The 20779-nt window shown below is 38.0% G+C and overlaps 1 protein-coding gene across 12 annotated transcripts in view; it reads right to left on the reverse strand.

The window, feature by feature from the left end:
- The window catches only part of GAS7 (growth arrest specific 7), a 325321-nt gene that overhangs the window by 32720 nt on the left and 271822 nt on the right, over positions 1 to 20779 (reverse strand). For all 12 annotated transcript variants that reach the window (XM_069076771.1, XM_069076770.1, XM_069076779.1 and 9 more), the window contains 3 exons: positions 15267 to 15356; positions 2909 to 3024; positions 1888 to 1962 (listed from right to left, as the gene is read on the reverse strand). In XM_069076771.1, coding sequence (XP_068932872.1) covers positions 1888 to 1962; positions 2909 to 3024; positions 15267 to 15356 — 281 coding nt within the window. The remainder of the gene's footprint in view (positions 1 to 1887; positions 1963 to 2908; positions 3025 to 15266; positions 15357 to 20779) is intronic.

Genomic DNA, 20779 nt, shown 5'->3' on the forward strand with positions numbered 1-20779 from the left:
AGAAAGAAAGAAAGAAAGAAAGAAAGAAAGAAAGAAAGAAAGAAAGAGAGAAAGAAAGAAAGAGAGAGAGAAGGAAAGAAAGAAAGAGAAAGAAAGAAAGAAAGAAAGAAAGAAAGAAAGAAAGAAAGAAAGAAAGAAAGGAAGGAAGGAAGGAAGGAAGGAAGGAAGGAAGGAAGGAAGGAAGGAAGGAAGGAAGAAAGAAAGAAAGAAAGAAAAAGAAAGACAGGAAGGAAGGAAGGAAGAAAAGGAAAGGAAAGGAAAAGAAAAGAAAAGAAAAAGAAAGAAAAGAACAATGTGCAAATGTTTTCTTGTCTGACATATTGTAAAGGTGATTCCTGTGCTGGGCAGGAGGGTTGATTAGCTGGTCTTCCAAGATCCAAACCTAAGATTTTATGATCTTTCAGGAAAAGAGTTGATCAAGTTATGTCTTCTATAACCACAAGGCTCAGAGCACCCCACTCTGGAACTGGGTACCATGTAGAAGAAGGACTGATAACATAATTAGGAGAAGAAAAACTTCCTAACACTTAGAATTGCTCAAAGGAAAATTGGGCCACCTTAGGAAGCAGGAGTCTTTCCCTTATTCTTTTCAAGCAGAAGTTAGAGGATAACCTGTCAGGGATGATATATGGTGGATTCTTGGTCAGGTAGTAGGTTGAACCAGAAGGATGGAAAGGCCCCTTAAATCTCTGATTTTCTTTCTTTCTTTTTTTTGCTTTTTGGAGGGCAATTGGGGTTGACTTGCCCAAGGTCACATAGCTAGTTTGTGTGTGTGTGTGTGTGTGTGTGTGTGTGTGTGTGTGTTAAGTGTCTGAGGCTGGATCTGAACTCAGGTCCTTTTGACTCCAGGGCTGGTACTCTATTCACTGCACCACCTAGCCTCCCCAATCTCTGATTTTCTTTAATTCTTCTGTAGTTGCGCCAACCATCCTCATGTGCTACTACACAATCCAAAGGGGTTGAAGTTATTATTACTGCACATTAGATATTTTTAGGGGCTTGGGGGTCACTGAATATCATAGGAACAAAATCTGGTATGGTTTTGAGTAAAATACTCTGTGATACTGAACAGGGGTATAGAGATACTCTCAAACATAGCAACCATCTTTTTTCACAGAAAGGGAAGTTTTTAAAAGTATTTGGGCTAATGCCCAGATTTTCCAGATGGTACTGCAATGCTATCCTGCCAGCCATGTTAACCAAGACTACTCTGCAGAAGGACCTATGTCTAATTATCTTAGAGGTGTTGGATATGAAAACTGGGGTCCACAGAAGAACACAGTTCATAAGACTCAAGTTACAAGATCTGGATTTGAAATCTCTCCCTGCTTTTTACCACCAAGGTGACTTTGGGCGAATCATCTCCATTCACCAAGCCTCAGTTTCCTCCTATATAAAATGGGTGGATTGATCTATATCGGGGATTCTTAACCATTTTGTATTGTGAACCCCTTTGGTAGTCTAGTGAAGCCTATGGACTCCTCAAAATACTATTTTAAAATGCATAAAATACAAAATTAAAAAGGAAGCTAATTATATTGAAATATAGTTATCAAAATGTTGAAATAAAATAATATTTATTCACAGACAATAGGTTAAAAACCTTTGATCTCAAGATTTCAAAGCTTTTTTATCACTCTGGTGATCTTAATGCCAAAGACAGAGCCCAGAGCCTCCACAGTCAGCCTGGAAAATAGAAAGGTTCTAAACAGGGCTTCTAACAAACCTAATCTATAAATGAAGCAGAAGCTTAATCTGACATATGGAGATTTCTCCAAGCATATCATATTTGTACAAATAACAGGAAGCTAAACAAAAAGGAAAATTGAAAACCTCCTTCTTAACCTCCCCACCACCATCACCCACCTCTCCTACCCCAAAACTCACCCTTCTTCCTGAGCTGCCAAGGAATTCTGAGAGAGCTTGGCTAAATTCTTGGCATATTCTTCTTCAATCTTAATTCTGTAAAGACATAAAACCCAATGAATCATCTCTCCAGCATGGAAGTTTGCCCAATGATACTACAGACCAAAAGGATGTGTTGACTACTGTTTTACCCCTTCCCTACTGCCCTCATTCTTTACCAAATATCTTTTCAACCCTTCTGGAAACTTGGTCTGGAATTTCAATGAGAGTCTTGTTGCTTTTGCAAAGGTTCAAGTTTTCCCACTTATGAGACTTTGGCATTTTTATCTCTATGGAAATATAGTTATCTAGTATCCTGCATTTGGTTCATTGCAATGTTCCATGAAAGGACACTTGCTTTGGTGCCATCTTCCTTCAAGCCCTTTATATATTTAAGAGGTTTGCTGAGTTTCTACCTCATTTGGCATAGCTTCATTATGCCTACTGCCAAAAATGATCCCTGGTTGTGCTACATCCCTGAACGTCAAAAGTAGCTATTATTAATCTGTTCTTTTAAAAATATAGATTTAAGGGGTGGCCAGGTAGCACAGCGAGTAAGAGCACTGGCTCCAGAGTCGGGATGACCTGGGATTGAATCCGGGCTCAGATACTTAGCACCACACCCAGAAATAACTGGCCGTGTAACCTTGAGCAAGTTACTTAATCCCAATTGCTTTAAAAAAAAAATGTGTACGTATATATATATATTTAAAACTGGAAGGGATGTTAGAAATCAAATGATCAATCTTCCTCATCTTCTAGATGAGGAAACTGAGGCCCAGAGAGATTAAGTGAATTATTAAAGTCACATAATTAATAAATGACAAAAACCAGGATCCAAACCCAAGCCCTCTGACTTGAGTATCAGAATGTTTCCCTTTGAACTGCCCTGCCTCTCTATTGTCAGGGCTGAGGCACTGGCCCACTACTTCCCTGACCACTCCTTTCTAGCTAAGGGACATGAAATTAATGTGGCTATGCAGGCCCCTGGAGCAGTGGTTACCTTTCTCTAATGAATTCTGACATTTCCTTCTGCATCTGTTTGCCTTTCAGTTGCTTCTGAAGAAGAATCTCAAACCCAGCCACAGTGCCATTGCCTTGGGGATCCTTCTTATCAGCCTGGAAAGGAAAAAGATGGGATATAAAGAGTTTGGAGGTTAAGAGGAACCCTGGAGGATCATAATTTTGTTAGTCCTTAGCATGTGTTTCTTAGCTCTAATAAGGAAAGATGGATGAGGGTAGGTTGTGGAGGATGGGACATGAAGGTGAAAGTTCTAGAAGGAAATACTAAAGACATCCTGGTGACGGGGAAGATGGAACAGTTTGATCTACAGGGGTCTTATTTTCCTTACTTTATAACTTGCTCAGCTCCTTTCCTAGGACATAACAAGAAAATGTACAACTTGGCTAACCTAACTCATTCCAAATAGGCTCTATATGGTATTCTTTTATCACATGAAAAGTAAGTACAAAGGAACAGGAATGCTTTTTTTTTAAAAAAAGCAAACATAGAAGAACATATGTTCTTAAACAGGTACTGCCCTTTGAAATTTAGAGCCTTCACCAATCACATGAATACTGGCTTCCCTTTAGGCCTTGCCCTAGGGCTGTCTCTTAATACCAATGGACACCAGCCCTCAGTATCTTCTCCAGGTCAGACATAGTACCCCTGCCTTCTCACTAGGCTTCCTGGGGCCTCAGGACACATCAATTGCCACAAGGTTGAACCTCAAAAGAAAGGATGAATGGTTTAATCACATGCCTCCCACAATGCATCTTTCTCTAACCACGTATGCTCTCAATGGCCTCTCCTCAAAGGCTAATGTAAACTCTTTTTTTTTTTAAAGCAATTGGGGTTAAGTAACTTGCTCAAGGTTACACGACCAGTTATTTCTGGGTGTGGTGCTAAGCATCTGAGCCTGGATTTGATCCCCAGGGTCATTCTGACACTGGAGCCGGTGCTCTTACTCACTGAGCCACCTGGCCGCCCCTCTAATGTAAACTCTTATCCTCACTCTATCCATATGATTCTGATCAACTAGCTGCCAATGTATAAACCCCATTCCCCATCCCCAATTGGCCACTCCCTTAACTACAGTCCACCTCAAGCCTACTACAGATCCCAATGCCCCACTCCAAATGCCCACCTTTCCACTGTGCCCTCTGGAAGACCTGGCCCATGATTCGCATACTTCCTTTCATCAGAAAATCTTTTCTTTCTTTCTTTATTATTCCATAAGACCTGGCTCCTTTCTGATGACACTGCTTTCCTTGTCATTATTTCTAGTACAAGCTACAATATCTCTCATACCCCCTAATTAACTGGTCACAAGAAATAGGAATATTCCACACCCTCCAGGGCCATACTCTCCTTCTACTCATCTTCACTAAGCAAGTTCTCTTTTTTTGAGGTTTATACCATTCCAATTTATTACCCAATTCAGATCCTGATGGCTGTGATTGACATTTACCTTCCTTCTTCAGTGAACTCAGTGCCTGATTCAGTCTTTTATTGTTACCCATCTCCTGCCTTCCTACTAGGGAATTTCAAATTACATACTGATACTCTCGAAAATTTATTAACTCCCCAGTTCTTCAATCTGTTCAAGTGCCTCAACCTAGTCCACCCTACTTCACCTACACACAGATATCCTTGATCTTGCTGCCACCCACAAATGTTCCACTTTCATTTTCATGAACTCTGAAATTCCTTTGTCTGATCATGATTTTTTATTATTTCAAATTTCTCTAGGCATTATGGTTCTTAACACTGCTTTTTATCTTCATGGTGTTCTCAACTCTAAGTACTCTGTTTTTTCCTAGGCTATCACCCTACTATAGTCTTCAGCCTCCTCTCTTCCCTATGCTGACCCCCTTAGTAAACCAATTTAACTCTACATTTTCTTCTACTCTTGAATTCCTCATTCAAGCCCAACCCTGAATTACTCCCACCATCTATAGCCTTCACTCCTATATACGGGATACTGAATAGCACTAGAGGAAATCACAAAACCATGTCGCCTGGGTCCATTAAAAGTTTATGTTATCTAATCTCAATTGAGTCTTTAATGATATAAAACAAATATCTACCCCCTCCTAATAAATTCATTACTTTCTCCACAGTGACTGTTCCAAATTTTTTCATCTCTCCTCAAGCCTCCCAACAGCATTTTTCTTTCCAACACTCTTTTTAAGATTCTTTCCCCCTTCCCAACACTCTTAGCTGAGGACCTTGCCTCATACTTATCTGGAAAAGTGGAAGTCATTCTGTGAGAACACCCTTCTTCTCTTTTCTTATATTCTCTTTCTTTGCTTTTATATTCCCTGATTTAGGCTCTAGGACTTAGATTAAAAAAAATTTGATAGAGCTCTTTCTTTCTCAATAGTCAAGAATAATTTGTTTAATACAGGTATTAACTGTTCTTTAAAAGTTTGATAAAATTATCCTACAAATGTATCAAGATGAGGAATTTGTTCTGGATACTTCCTTTACAGATAATTCTATTTCCTTTTCTGTAATTGAGTAATTTAATATCTAACAAAACATCAAATACAGATATCAGGTTATCTCTATTTGATATTCTGTTATTTTATGTTTTTTATAGTAATCCCCTATTTCTTCTGTGATCTCTTTTGTTGGCATGTAACTATGCATATTAGGGCCTCATAATTATTTTTATTTCTTCTAGTTTTGTTGTGATTTCACTTTTCCATTTGTTGGATGAACAAATTCTTTTTTTTTTAATCAAGTTGGTTAAAATTTTGTTAGTCTTTTTAGAGAAATAACTTTTAGTTTGGTTTATCATTTCTACAGTCTTTTTGGTTTCCAATTTATTCTACCTATAAATTTCAAGATTTTCTCTTCTGTGCTTGAGTTAGTTTATTAAAATATATAAACAATTAATCATTTTTATTAATGTTACTAAATATAAAATTTTTTTAAGCATTTACTATGTACCAGGTTTTGTGTTTTTAACATAATATACAATTTTAGGGATATTTTTTCCTTTTAGGACTGCATTAGCTTTATCCCCAAAATTCTGACATGCTATCTCATTATTATCATTGTCTTTCACATAATTATTGTTTCTGTGATTTTTTTTTTTGTTTGACTTACTTGTTATTGGGGATTTCATCATTAAGCCTCCATGTGAGTTGGTGTCTTTTTTAGTATTGTCTGGATTGATTACTATTAATTATTTTGTTATGGTCAATATAGAATGTGGTTAGTACCTTTGCCTTTTTACTATATCTGCAATTTTTCTGTAGTCTAATATGTTGTTAATTTCCATAAAAGGTCAATGTGGTGCTAAGAAATATTGGTATTCTTAAGGGGTCCCATTCAGAAGGCAGCAAAATTCTCCTACTTTTCCCCTCAATTTTGTATTTTTTATTTATATTTGTTATCTTTGTCAGATTTGTCTAATTTTGAGAGAACATTAAAGCTTCCTACTACTATGTTGCAATCTATGTTTTTTTTGCAAATCAGTATTTTTTTCTCTTATGAATTTGTATGCTATCACATTTGAGGCACATGAGTTTAATATAGATATTGGTTCATTGGCTATTTGGTCCTTTTAGCATAACACAATTTCCTTGTTTATCTCTGCTTATATTGTAAAATTAAAAAATAAAAGCAGTCCCTGACCTCAAGGAACATATATCTATCTATTGGGGGAATGGGTAGAGAAAAAATGTGTACATAGGAAACTAACTAATGTAGCACGCCTGCCCAGGCAGGCAAGGGTGGTTCCCTGAAGGACATCCCTGGGATGCTGTATGATATGTTGATGTAACTAATGAATGAATAAGAGACCTCTAAGCCTGTGATATGTACATCAATACTAATAGCAACAGCATTTATATATCTTTAAGATTTGCAGAATACTTTACAAATGCCATCTTCTTTTATCCTCACAGCAACTCTGGGAGGTAGGTGCTATTAACCTTGACTTGCCCAGGGTTACATAGCAAATGTCTATAAACCCTTCTAAAAAAGTTCTTCCCTTCTCCTGTCCCCTAGGCCTCTTATTTCTTTATAAGTTTGGAATACTTTTATTACCTTTTAAATGTATATGTTGTTCCCTTTAATCCAAATCTGATGAGAGTAAACTTCCACCCCACCTGTTTCTCTATCAGTTCTTCCTTTCATGCCCCATTTATATGAAGTTATTACTCCTTTTAACCTTCCAATTTTGCTTTTCAGAATTGCTCCATCATACTCAATTTACTCCCAAACTTTTTTTCAAACTACACTAGTAATGATGAAAGTCTTAAGGACACTGATAAAATTTTCATTTATAAGAAGTAAATAATTTGTTCTAAATCCTTTATAATTAGTCTTCAAAGTTTTCCTTACATTTCTTCTGGATCTTATATATCAAATTTCCCTTTGAGTTCTGGACTTTTTGTCACAAATAACTGAAAGTCTTTCAGTTAATTAAATGTTCATTTTCTCCTCATTCAGGATTATATTCAAATTTGCTGGGCAATTTACTTTTGGTCACAACCCCAGCTCTTCTGTTCTTTGAAATATAATGTTCTAAGACTTTTAGTATAGAAGCTGTTAGGTCTTGTAAAATCTTGAACATATCTCTGCAGTATTTAAATTGTTTTTTTTTCTTCCTGCTTGCAATATTTTTTCCTTAACCTGGGGGTCCCCTAAGATCTCTTTCAAATTGTAAATGACAGATTTTTTTCTATTTATACTTTGCTCTCTTCTTCTAGAATTTTAGGGAAATTTTCCTTAATATTTTCTTGTATTATGATTCTTTCTTTAAAAATAATCATAACTCTTAGGTAGTCCAGCAAATCTTGTATTGTCTCTCCTTGATCTGTTCTCCAGATCATTTTTTTTAATGAGATGTTTCAGATTCTCTTCTATTTTTTCTAGGTTTATTATTTCTTGGTGTCTAAGAACATCATTCAACTCCCCTTGCCTAGTTCTAGTTTGCAAGGATTTGTTTTCTTCCTTAAAATGTTTGACCTCTTTTTCCAGGAGGTTAACTTTGTTTTTATAATTTTCTTGCACATCTCTTATTTTTTCCTTAATTTTTCTTCAGTATTTCTTATTTGATTTTTGAAGTCCTGTTTAAGTTCTTCCAAGAACTCTTTTTGGGCTTGTGACAATGTGAGGTTACTCTTTGGGGTTTGAGTGGCTTTTTTTTTAAGCTCACTATCTTCCTCTGAATATGAACCCAGCTCTTCTTTTAAACCATACTAGCTATCTACTCTCTATATGGTAGCTATCTATTTTCTTTGCTTACTCATTTTTATATTTATTTTGTTTTATTTTATTTTTAGCAACTTATTATCATAATCAGGTTTTAATCCTATGACAACCATGCTAAATCAACAAAAAGCAGGCCCTGGGGGAAGCTCTGTAGGGAAGCAGACTAGATCTAAAGAATTTTTACCTCAAGACGTGAGAAATTTTCACCTCACAAATTTTCACCCCTCAAACTTTAATCTAATAAACAGTTTGGGGATCAGATGGATCAATGAGGGAAGACTGTATGATAGAATTGCTCCCTTTTACCTTTTCCGACCTAAGGACAGTCCCCATCCTCCTCATCCCCCACTGTTCCCAGACCCCAGGCTGCAGTTGTAGATAAGGAGGAGCAAGCACATGCCTGGTGAGTGTGGTACCCATACTACAGGAAGCAAGAGCATTTTCTTTTTTTTTTTTTTGCAGGTTCTAATGCTTTAACTTCTGGTTTACATCATTCATTTCTGCCAGATTTTGAGTTACAAACTTTCTCCCCGTTTTTCCCCTACCCACTGCCCCAAAATAGCAGTCGCACAGGATATCTCCTCCTCCAATCTGCTCTCTCCCATATCTTTTCCCATACTCCCTTTGACTTCTCCAGTAGGGCATGGTGGATCTCTATGCCCCAATGCCTGTATATCTTATTTCCCAATTACATGCAAAATAGTATTAATAGTTGTATTCATACATTTTTAACATTTGATTTTAAAACTTTGAATTCCAGATTCATTCCCTGCCTCCCTTGTCACCCACCCTTACTAGGAAGATAAGCAATTCAGTATAGGTTGTACGTGTGTAGCTATGTAAAACATTTCCATAGTTGATATATTGTAAAAGACTGACTATATTATTTCCCTCCCTCCTATCCCACCTCCCACTTGTTCTATTCTCTACTTTGATCCTGTCCCTTTTCAAGAGTGGGTGCTTCCAACTTCCCTCCCCCCCAAGCCTGCCCTCCCTTCTATCTTTCCCCCTCTCATCCCCTTCCCCCCTACTCTCCTGTAGGGTGAGATACCCTATTTAGTGTATATGTCATTCTCTCCCTGAGCCAAATTCAATGAGAATAAGGTTTTGCCTTTTTGCCTTCCTGTTCTTCCTGTCCATTGTAACCATTTTCCCTTGCCTCTTCTATATGAGATAGTTTACCCCATTCTGTCTCTTCCCATCTCCTCTCATATTCCTCTCTCACCTCTCAATTTCACCTTTTAAGTATCATCCCTTCCTATTAAATTGGTCCTGTGCCCTCTATCTATGTATACCTGTAAACATATATACATTCACATATGTATTCATATGCCCATATACCCTCCTATATATATTTCTATTCTCTTCAACTATTTTGATACTGAGAAAAGTTTCATCAATTACAATTATAGTTTTTCCATGTAGGAATGTAAAAAGTTCAACTTTGATAAGTTCCTCATGATTTCTTTTCCCTGTTTACCTTCTCAAGCTTCTCTTGCTTCTTGTATCTGAATGACAGATTTTCTATTCAACTCTGGTTTTTTCATCAAGAATGCTTGAAAGTCCTCTATTCCATTGAATAACCATGTTTTCCCCTGAAACATGATACTCAGTTTTGCTGGGTAGGTGATTCTTGGTTTTAATCCCAGCTCCTTTGATCTCTGGAATATTATATTCCAAGCCCTTTGATCCCTCAGTGTAGAAGCTGCCAGATCTTGTGTTATCCTGATTGTGTTTCCACAATATTCAGATTGTTTCTTCTTGGCTACTTGTAATATTCTCTCCTTGATCTGGGAATTTTGGAATCTAGCTATAATATTCCTAGGACTTTTCTTTTTGGTATTTTTTTCAAGAGGTGATTGGTAGATTCTTTCAACCTCTATTTTGCCCTCTGGTTCTAAAACATCAGGGCAGTTTTCCTTGAGAATTTCTTGGAGGATGATTTCTAGGTTCTTTCTTTGATCATCACTTTCAGGTAGTTCGGTAATTTTTAAATTATTTCTCCTGGATCTCTTTTCCAGGTCAGTGGTTTTTCCCATAAGATATTTCACATTGCCTTCTATTCTTTCATTTGTTTGGATCTGTTTAAAAGCATCTTGATTTCTCATAAAATCACTGGCTTCCATTTGCTCCAATCTAATTCTGAAGGAATGATTCTCTTCGGTGAGCTTTTGAGATTCTTTTTCCATTTGGCAAATTTGGCTTTTTAAGGCATTCTTCTTCTCATTGGCTTTTTGAGCCTCTTTTGCCATTTGCGCTAATTAGTTTTTAAGGTGTTATTTTCTTTAGTCAGGCTGTTGACTCCCATTTCATAATTTTCTTGCATCGTTCTCATTTCTCTTCCCAATTTTCCCAATCACTTCTCTTATTTGCTTCTTAAGGTCCTTTATGGCCTGTAACCAGCTCATATTTTTCTTGGAAGCTTTTGGTGCAGTTCTGACTTCACTGTCTTCCTCCTGTTCCATGCTTTGATCCTTTTTGTTCCCAAAATAGGCGTCTAATGTTGGATTGCTTTGCTTGGTTTGCTTCCTTTGCCTGCTCATTTTGCCACTCAATTACTTGACTTTTGGGCTTTTTGCCACAGTAGGACTCTGCTACCAAGAAGGGGAGCTTCGTATGAAATGCTGGGGTTTTCTCAGCTACTGAAGGTATTAGTTGGGTGCCCTCTTTGAAGCCTCCATACACTCTGGCAAGTTGGTCACACACCCCAGGACCTCCACCCTAGACTGCAATTCAGATCCAAGCAGGTTAAAGCAAGAGTGATTACTCCTCAGACTGATTGCTTGGTCCCCCTACACTCTAAAGGCCAGGAGCTGAAGCTGCCACATGGCGGCAGCTGCACTGCCCCTGCTCCTCAGTGGCTTCTCGCCCTGGGGAAGGAGGCCAACGGCACTTCCAACTACTGGATCCCAAAATCCATACCACACTGACCTCTCACTTTGTCCTTAGCATCTGCATCTATGTGTTGATAATTCTGGAAACGGCCACAGCTGCTGGTGATCTGGAGTCCCTCCAGCTGGTGGTTGGTCAGGTCCACCCTGGGGCTAAAACCTCGCAGGTGGGGCTGGACTCGGAGAGCACTGCGCTGGCTGATTTCTGCCAGCCTCCTGGGCTGTCCTCAGCAGGAGGTTAGCTCCTTTGTGTCATTTTGTGGGTTCTGTAGCTCCAAAGTTTGTTCAGAGTCCCCTTTTACATGAATTGGGGAAGGTGGAAGCCAGAGACCACAGAATTCCTTTTTCTACTCTGCCATCTTGACTCTGCCCCCCAGCAAGAGCATTTTCAGGACACAGGCTGGAGGCCCTGACTATGGCTTAGGGGAGGAGAGAAGTGTCTCAGTTTGAACTCCCAGGCACAAAACATCTGTCTTTGGTCTAATTTAAACTTGGGTCTTCCTGATAACAGGTCCAATGCTGTGCCACTTAGCTGTCTCAAATGGGAAAGTTAATCCTGATCTGGGGAGAGATTTCAGAGATAGGAGAGACAAGGTATAAACTTGGAGTGGCAGATTTGAGATTTCTCCAGAGCTGCAGGCCTGCCAGAAAGGAGCCCTTTATTATTTCCCTTGCCCCTCAGTACCTGCCCCTGCAGGCCACTAAGAATAGTCTTCTTGGATGAGATTTTTCTCTCCTAGATTGAGTTAAGAATTCATCTTGATCCTGAGTTGAAGAGTGAATACATTCTTTTGCATTCTATCACTAAACTAAAATGTAAAACTTTAGGACCATACGAATTTACAAGTAAATTCTATCAAACATGTAAAGATCTACTAAATCCAATATTAAATAATTTAGAATAATAGGCAAAGAAAAGATCCTACCAAACTTCTTTTATGAAACAAATGTGATATTTATACCTAAACCAGGAATAGTAAAAACAGAAAGAAAATTATAGACCCATTTCATTAATGAATATAGATATAAAAAATCCTAAATAAAATACTAGCTAAAAAATTACAATAATATATTAAAAATATTATACATTATGACCAAATGGGATTTATGCCAGGAATGCAGGGATGCTTTAACATAAGAAAACTATTAACACAATTGATTATGTCAATAATAAAAGTTTTTAAAAATCATGTGATTCTATCAATAGATGCTGAAAAAGCTTTTGATAAAGCACAATACTCATTTCTATTAAAAACACTTGAAAGTATAGGTATAAATGGATTTTTCCTAAAATTGATAAAAAGCATTTATCTTAAACCATCAACAAGCTTTATTTGTAAAGGGTATAAATTTCCCAGCAAGATCATGTGTGAAACAAGGATGCCTACTGTCACCAATATTATTGAATATTGTATGGAAAATCCTAGCAATAGCAATGAGAGAAGAGAAAGAAATAGAATGAGTCAGAATAGGGAATGAGGTAATAAAACTCTTTTTTGAAGACAGTATGGTGATGTATTTCAAAAATCCCAAAGACACAACTAAAAAGTTAGTTGAAACAGTAATTTTCTATTTAATTCAACAAGTCAAGTAAACAAGCATTTATTAAGTGTCTACTATTTGTCACATACTGTGCTAAGCACAAATGAAGACAAAAGATAGTTCCTGATCTCAAGGAGCTCAGAGTCTTATCGGAAAGACAACATGAAAGCAATTCTGTGCAAATAAGAAATATACAGTATAAATTGGGGATAACCAACAGAGGTAAGGCACTAGCATTAAAAGAGATTGGGAAACACTCCTTGCAAATGGCAGGATTTTGGCTGAGACATGTTAGGAGGTGAAGATGAGGAAGAGAGTGACAGGCATGTGGAACAACAAGAGAAAATGCCAAGCACAGGGAGACAGAGTGTCTAAGGAGAGGAACAGCAAAGGGTACAAAGGGAACAAAGACTGGAAAGGCAGGAAGCAGTCAGGATAGCTTTAAATAAAGTTTTACTACTTGCTTTGATAAATGTTTGCTTGCTATTCTGTTATTATCATTTGTGTAACAAGCATTTAGGGGAGGGGATGTAAACTAGCTGAGTAAGCTAACTCTTCCAGTCTGAAGTATATAGCCACAACCAATAAGGATAGTGGCTATTATCCTGAACCCCTAAAAGAGCTTCATAACCCTAGACTATATATGTCTGATGTGTTGTAGATAAATGTAATTCTGGCACAATACTCCTTTTGGAGATAGGAAAGTAGAGGAATGAAATCCCAACTGTGGCCCTCCTTCTGCTCTGCCCAAAGGTAGAAATTACATTAGATATTATATAGCTAGGGGCGGCCAGGTAGCACAGCGAATAAGAGCACCGGCTCCAGTGTTGAGAAGACCTGGAGATTGAATCCCGGGCTCAGACACTTAGCACCCACCCAGAAACACCTGGCCATGTAACCTTGAGCAAGTTACTTAACCCCAATTGCTTAGGGGCGGCCAGGTGGCTCAGCGAGTAAGGGCACCGGCTCCAGTGTCGGGATGACCCAGATCAAATCCGGGCTCAGATACTCAGCATCACACCCAGAAATAACTGGCCGTGTAACCTTGAGCAAGTTACTTAACCCCAATTGCTTTAAAAAAAGAAAAAAAAGATATTATATAGCTAAATATATACCTGCAATCAGGCCAACCCAAGACTCTTTTCAGTTATACTCTTACACTAAATATGATAGACAAAAACATTTCTTTATTGAGGGCAATGGAGATGGTGAGGATCAAGACGGGATTCCCATAGAAGGAAACCCTAGAGCTGAGCTCTGAAGAAAGTTTGGGATTCAGTAAAGTGGAAATGAGAAGGGAGTACATTCTAGCCTATGCAAAAGCACAGGTGGGAGATTGAATGTCTTATATAGGGAACGGTCAGTCCCAGGTATACTTCACACTCTATCCAGGCATATTCTTGCCATTGATCCCACTGTTGAACCCATGGCATCACCAGATCACCAGAAACCATACCCTGGAAGACTTAATTTGGAACTACTATTCTGTGACCCTGTAATGGTCACAGGATTTGAAGATCTTCTATGCCCCCTGTATTGCCAAGCTAAAAGCACTTAATTTCAAGTTCATAATTGTGTCAAGTATTAAGACGGAGAACTTGTGAATCCCACAGTGGATTCAGTCTATTCAGAACTTGTGAATTCACAGTGGATTCAGTCTAGATACAGAAAGGGGTGGGGCAGGGAGGAGCTAACACCATATATAAGGAGAGGCCCAGGTCCAAGAGGGAAGAGATTTTTGAGAACAGAACTTGTGATGGTAGAACTTCTTCTAAGAGCCAGCCAGAACTCCTGCTGAGGACTTCTGCCGAGTACTGCCAGGAATGAGAACTGCTGGGAGCTGGAACTGGTGGGAGTGAGTAGTGTGGAGGCTGAGCATCTACTGTGAGTGAAGAGAGGAGGATCTTTGCCTGAGGGAACCTGTTTTGTTTTGAAGGCTTGGGAATGTGGGTGTTCACTGCATTATATGTGTACCAACTCTGTGGCTACTGTAATGACTCTGACTTTCTGTTTTGGGGACTCAGCTTTCTGGTATTTGAATAAATGCTTTGGTTCTGCCCTCCATGTGGAGAGCCTGTTACATTTTGATTCACAACTACACCAGCATATTTATAGTCACTGTGGACATTGTGAATTTTGCATTGTTATTACAGACCCCCGTCCTGATTGTTGAGTCTGTGAGGACAAACTTACTATTTTTAGCTTGTTCTAGCTATTTTGCATCTTTGTTGATTTGATTTCCATTCCCCCTACCTTCTGCAACCTATCTTGTTCACATAACTTCCTGTTGTCCCTCCCCACTATATTTCTTCCTCGGGGAATTGTAATCAAATCAATATTTCCATAGCTACTAGAAAGGAAATGTGCCAGCCCTATGGTTTCACAACTCTAGCTCTGAGAACAGTAATCTAATCAATACTACCATTCCTAGAAAGGACAAGTAAATCAATTATTCCATGACTCCAATGAGTCTTAATTTCCATTTAAAAAAAAAAAAACTCTTCCCTGACTACCAGGCCATATTTATATGGTCTTCCTCAATTAAAATAAAAACTCTTTGAGGTCAAGAGCTATTTTGCTTGCTTATATTTGCAAACCCAGCTGCACAATATAGAGAAAGCAATTAATAAATTTTCATTCATTCATTCATTCCCTGGGAGACAGGCTTTGGACATAGCGAAGTTTGGGTCACTTACCCAGAAGTAATCACAGTAGCTCCATTCAGTAGGCTTCAACAACTGCTGCTCTGGCATTGTATCGGGATGTGGAAAAGTCACACAATTTATCTGAAAATGAAAAAGAGGAAAAAGCTTTACCAAATGGTGAAGAAAGTGTAGGAAACACAAACAAAACACTAGAAAGTTTCCTGAACACTCTTTAGAAGGTCATGTTGACTCTAACCATTAGACTGACAAAGATGACAAAGGAGAAAGTCAATATTGAAGGGGTTGTGGAGAGATTAGCATACACGAACACAGCGTTGATGTAGTCATGAATTTGTCCAACTATACTGGAAGGGAATTGGAATTTTGCTTAAAAAGTAAGTAAAATGTTCATAATTTTGACTCACAGATCATACTAGAAGGTACATATCTCATGGAGAATTAAAATAGAAAAATCCCATATTCACCCAAATAGTCAAAGCTATACTTCTTTGTGGTTGCAAAAAAAAAAAAAATAGAAAACAAATTAATGGCTACTGATTGAAGAATTAGCTTGACAAATTTTGGTATATGAACTGTGCTATAGGAAACAATGACTATGAAGACTGTGGAGAAGCATGGGAAGAGGGGAAAAGAAAAAAGCTTTTATATACTGCCTACTATGTGCTAGGCACTGTGCTACAGAGTTTATTCATACCTCATCTGATACAACTTTGTGAAGTTATATTATATGTCATATTATTATATATTATACTCATTTTACAGTTGAGGAAACTGAGGCACAAAGATGTTAAATGATTTGACTAGAATCCCACAGCTAGCGTCTGAGACAAAATTTGAGAGTAATAGCTAACATTTATATAGTGCTTACAATGTGGTAGGCATTGTGCTTAGTGCTTTACAATTATTATCTCATTCTGTCCTCACAACAACTCTGGGAAATAGGTGCCATTATCATCTTCATTTTATATTTGAGGAAACTTGGGTAGACAGGTTAAGTGACTTGCCCAGGGTCACACAGTTACTAAATGTCTAAGGTTAAATTTGAACTTAGTTCTTCCTGATCCTAAGCACAGTACCACCTAGTTGCCTTAAGACAACATGCCGATGCAGAATGAAGTAATCAAAATCAGGAAAACAATTTTAAGAAATAAGCGTTTGTGTGTGAGTAGACAGATAATGTGTGCATATCTATGTGTACATATGTAGAGACACACACACATACACTATATGCACACACACACAGAATGATAATATAAAAGGAAAGAACAAGAGACTAGATGCTGTTCATAATAATCAAATGTGCTTTTAGAAAAGAATTGAGGAAATGGGCTTCTTTCTCTTTGCAGAACTGGAGGACTATGGATGTGGAATACTGCATAAACAATCAGATGTGATAGAGGTTGATCATATTTTGCTTGACTGCTTTGTTTTCTGCTACTTTTACTCCCTATTTGATCTCATGGATAGATGAGAGGGGATAGAGAATATATGTGGAAATGAAGGTAGTAGAAAAATAAAATAGTTTTAAAAAATAATATTTAAAAAATATCTCAGCAAATAGAGGGTAAACTTAAATCTGTCTTCAGTGAAGCAGCATTGAAATCATAAGCATCACAATAATCTTATAATACAGATTCGAGTCAACGCCTTTTGGCCTTCTTAACTTTCCTAGGATATTTCCCTACATTGACTATTCTCTCCTTTGGAGACAGACAGCCTTGACATCCCCAGATGGGCTCAGTCAATTACCCTGAAAATTACAAATGCCTTCCTTACTCCAGATTACAATTTATATTACTTAAAAATTAAAAGTTAAAATCAGTTAACAGTGGAGACAAGCTTGGGGGCCTCAGGGATACAAAGCAATACAGGTCTGAAATGAAGCAAAATTCAGGTTTCTAGATAAGAAAGGACAAAATTCTATGCATGGATGACAGGATCTGGGTACACATTAAAGCTTCTATTGAGTCAGTCAATAAGCATGTATTACGTATCTAACTGAGAAGCACTTTTACCAGTCTATAGCCAAATAAGTAACCTCCTTCTACCATAACTCAGATCTGACTATTTTTGGAAAAGTATCTATAGGTCCATTCCAACTGGGAGTGATTATGTGATATGAAGAATGGAATGGATAGATATCCCGTTGATATCTGGAAGCAGTGTGGTTCTACTAAGGATTCTCCCCATCACCGTGGGTAGATGATGGATGGGCAGATGTTGCACCTTAATGTTGACCCCAAAGGAGAATGGCAGGCAGAGGGTGTCCCAAAGCTTCAGCTGCCTGGATCACTAGCAAAGCCACATTCAAATGTCCTGTATTGTTTCTTCTTTTGGAGCCCCTAATTAAGTTCTTCACTGTACCACTGACTTCTGAGAGAGTTCAAATTGTTCCAGAATCTTCATCTTTCTTTTCTTCTTAGGAGGGATCCTTTTCTTTCTGAGGTCTCTCAAAGTACTTTGTATTTTTCCAAAAAATATGTAAAACAATTATTTGTGCACTTGTTTTATCATCCCTACTTCAATTCCTTAAGTGTTGGGACCTTATCATATTTACACAATGCCTTGCATATAGTATGGATACATAAATACTTTAAAAATTGAACTGAATTCAAAGTAGTCAGGGCTCTTGAAAGGAAAGAATATGCATTTATTAAGCACCTATTATGTGCCAGGCATTTGGTGGGGGGCAATGGAGGTTAAATGACTTGCACAGGGTCACATAGCTAGCAAATGTCTGAGGCTGGATTTGATGTCGGATCTTCCTGACTCCAGGGCCAGTGCTCTATCCACTGTACCATCGAGCTGTTCCAGACATTGTTTTACATATACTATCTAATTTGATCTCACAATGACTCTGGAAGGTATTATCCTCATTTTATATTTGAGGAAACTCAGACAGACAGGGATTAAGTCACTCACCCAAGGCCTTGAAGGTAGACAGAGATGCTAGGAGATAGAGATGAGGAGGGTGAGTGAGTATTCTAGGCATGGCGAATAGCTAGTGAAAATACCTGTTTCAGAAGATGGTGTGTCTTACTCAAGAAAAAGCAAAAAAGCCAGTACTGCCAGATGATGGAGTAAGTGGAAGAGGGGGTAGGGTATAAGAATATTGGAAAGGTATGTTTTGGGGAGCAGGTTCTAATGGGGTTTGAATGCTAAACAGAGGATTTTATGTTTGATACTGGCAGACTGAACAGGAATAGAAAGTTATTTACACATATCTTTTACATATATATAACCTGAATATGGTACTTAAAAAAATCCACAGAAAAACAAGCCTATGTATAGGGATATAGAATCATCACCCAAAAAATGTAGAAAAGCAGAAATAATAAACATTGTCATTTGCTGGTCAATACTAATAAAAATTATATTCAATAAATGATCCTTAAAAGCAAGGGTTAAAAAAAATCTGAAGACTAAATAACAATTCTAACGAGCTAGTGAGTCAAAGAACAAATTATAGAAACAATAAAATACTTCATCAAAGAAAATGACAGTAACAAGATAGTAAATCAAAACTTATGAGATCTATTTAAAGCAGTTCTTAGGGGAAAACTTATTATCTCTAAACACTTTCATCAACAAAAGAAAGAAAGATGAACAGGCCATAGTTTCTGGTTTTTTGCATATGTAGTCTTTAAGAGCAGCACTTATCAGAACTTGCCTTGGAGACGGTGGGATCCAGGGTAACAAAGATCATGGGACCCCTGAGAATGGAATTTGAGGAGGGAAACTGGGGTTGGAAATGGTGGGGCCTTGAATAGGTGGGACATATGAAAAGGAGCTCATAGGTGAAGGGGGACATAACTTTCCCATCATTCCTAGGGCCAACAGAAACCTTCACTATAGACTGATGGTACCAGAGGTGAATATCAGTCAACTTTCTAAATATGTAGTTCTCCAAATAATAATAATAAACATTTATAAAGAGCTTCATGGGGTAGCTTGGTAGAGTGTCAGGCCTGGAGTCAGGAAGACTCACCTTCTTGAGTTCAAATCTGGCTTCAGACATTTACTAGTTGTGTGACCCTGGGCATGTCATTTAATCCTGTTTGGGTCAGTTTCCTCATCTATAAAATGAACTGGAGAAGGAAATGGCAAACCACTCCAGTATCTTTGCAAGAAAACCCCAAATGGAATCATGAAGAGTTGGACATAATTTAAAAACAACAGGACAACAAGAATAAAGAGATTTAAGATTTACGAAGTGCTGCACATTCATTATCTCATCTGATTCTTGCAACAATCATGTGAGGTAGGCACTATTATTACCGTCATTGTACAGATAAGGAAACTGAGACTTGAGGTTTAAAATTACTTACTCAGGGTCACATTGCTAGCAAGTTGTTAGTTTAGATTTGAACTTGGGTCTTCCTGGGTCCAAGTCCAGTGTTCTTAGTCAACTATGCCACCTAATTGCCTAGAGAGAGCTAAATCTGAGAGATTTCTGGCTCCCAAAGACAGTTAATTTTCTCAATAGACTAAAGAGAACATGTCATTTTAAAATGAGCAGAGTTCCTTCATCACCTTGTGGTTATGCCTAGGGACTATACTTATTCAAAGGATGTACAGAACCTCTGTCTTCTATTCCTTCTCTTCATCCCTTTTACTCTTTCTCTAATTATCTCTCCCCTGACCTCAATCAGAGTAAAGGAATAATGCTTCCATACCAACCTCACACTAAAACATATTCTACTAAATTAGTTAAATCTAGCTATCAGCAGCAGGTAGGAAGAACAGAGATATTTAATCATCAGACAAGCCTCTATGGTCTCATCCAATTCACCATCACTCATCTATGGGGTGGGAATTGGGAGGAAAACTAAGTCTGGCCTGGAACTTACTAAAGAACCCTCTTTTTACTTAAAAGTGCTGTTTCTGGCCCAGGGGCAAGTTTAGAACAATTCCATGAATAGTCTATAACATTTCAACATATTTTTGAATGGAAAAGGACATTATATTTACTTTTTCATTTAGAATACCCCATTCTTAAACAGGAATTCCCTCTCCAACATCCCTAACAAATGGTCATTTAATTTCTATTTGAATACCTGCAGTGAATAGAAACTAATTCCTGAAATATTAGTGAATTCCTAATCTATTTTCCAGTAGCTCCAATTATTAGGAAGTTTGCTCTTATATGAAACTAAAATATGCTTCTCTAACAATTTCTTTTTTTTTTATTTTTATTATTATCTTTTTAAAGCAATTGGGGTTAAGTAACTTGCTCAAGGTTACACGGCCAGTGATTTCTGGGTGTGGTGCTGAGTATCTGAGCCCGGGATTCGATCCAGGTCATCCCAACACTGGAGCCAGTGCTCTTACTTGCTGTGCTACCTGGCCACCCTAAGCAATTGGGGTTAAGTAACTTGCTCAAGGTTACATGGCCAGGTGTTTCTGAATGGGTGCTAAGTGTCTGAGCCCGGGATTTGATCTCCAGGTCTTCTCAACACTGGAGCTGGTGCTCTTACTCGCTGTGCTACTTGGCTGCCCTGCTTCTCTAACAATTTCAAACTACTGAACCATCTTCTAGGGAC

Source organism: Petaurus breviceps, unplaced genomic scaffold (assembly GCF_028583685.1).
Source record: "Petaurus breviceps papuanus isolate PSGF00001 unplaced genomic scaffold, PetGlider_PUasm1.0 90925, whole genome shotgun sequence".
Lineage (NCBI taxonomy): Eukaryota > Metazoa > Chordata > Mammalia > Diprotodontia > Petauridae > Petaurus > Petaurus breviceps.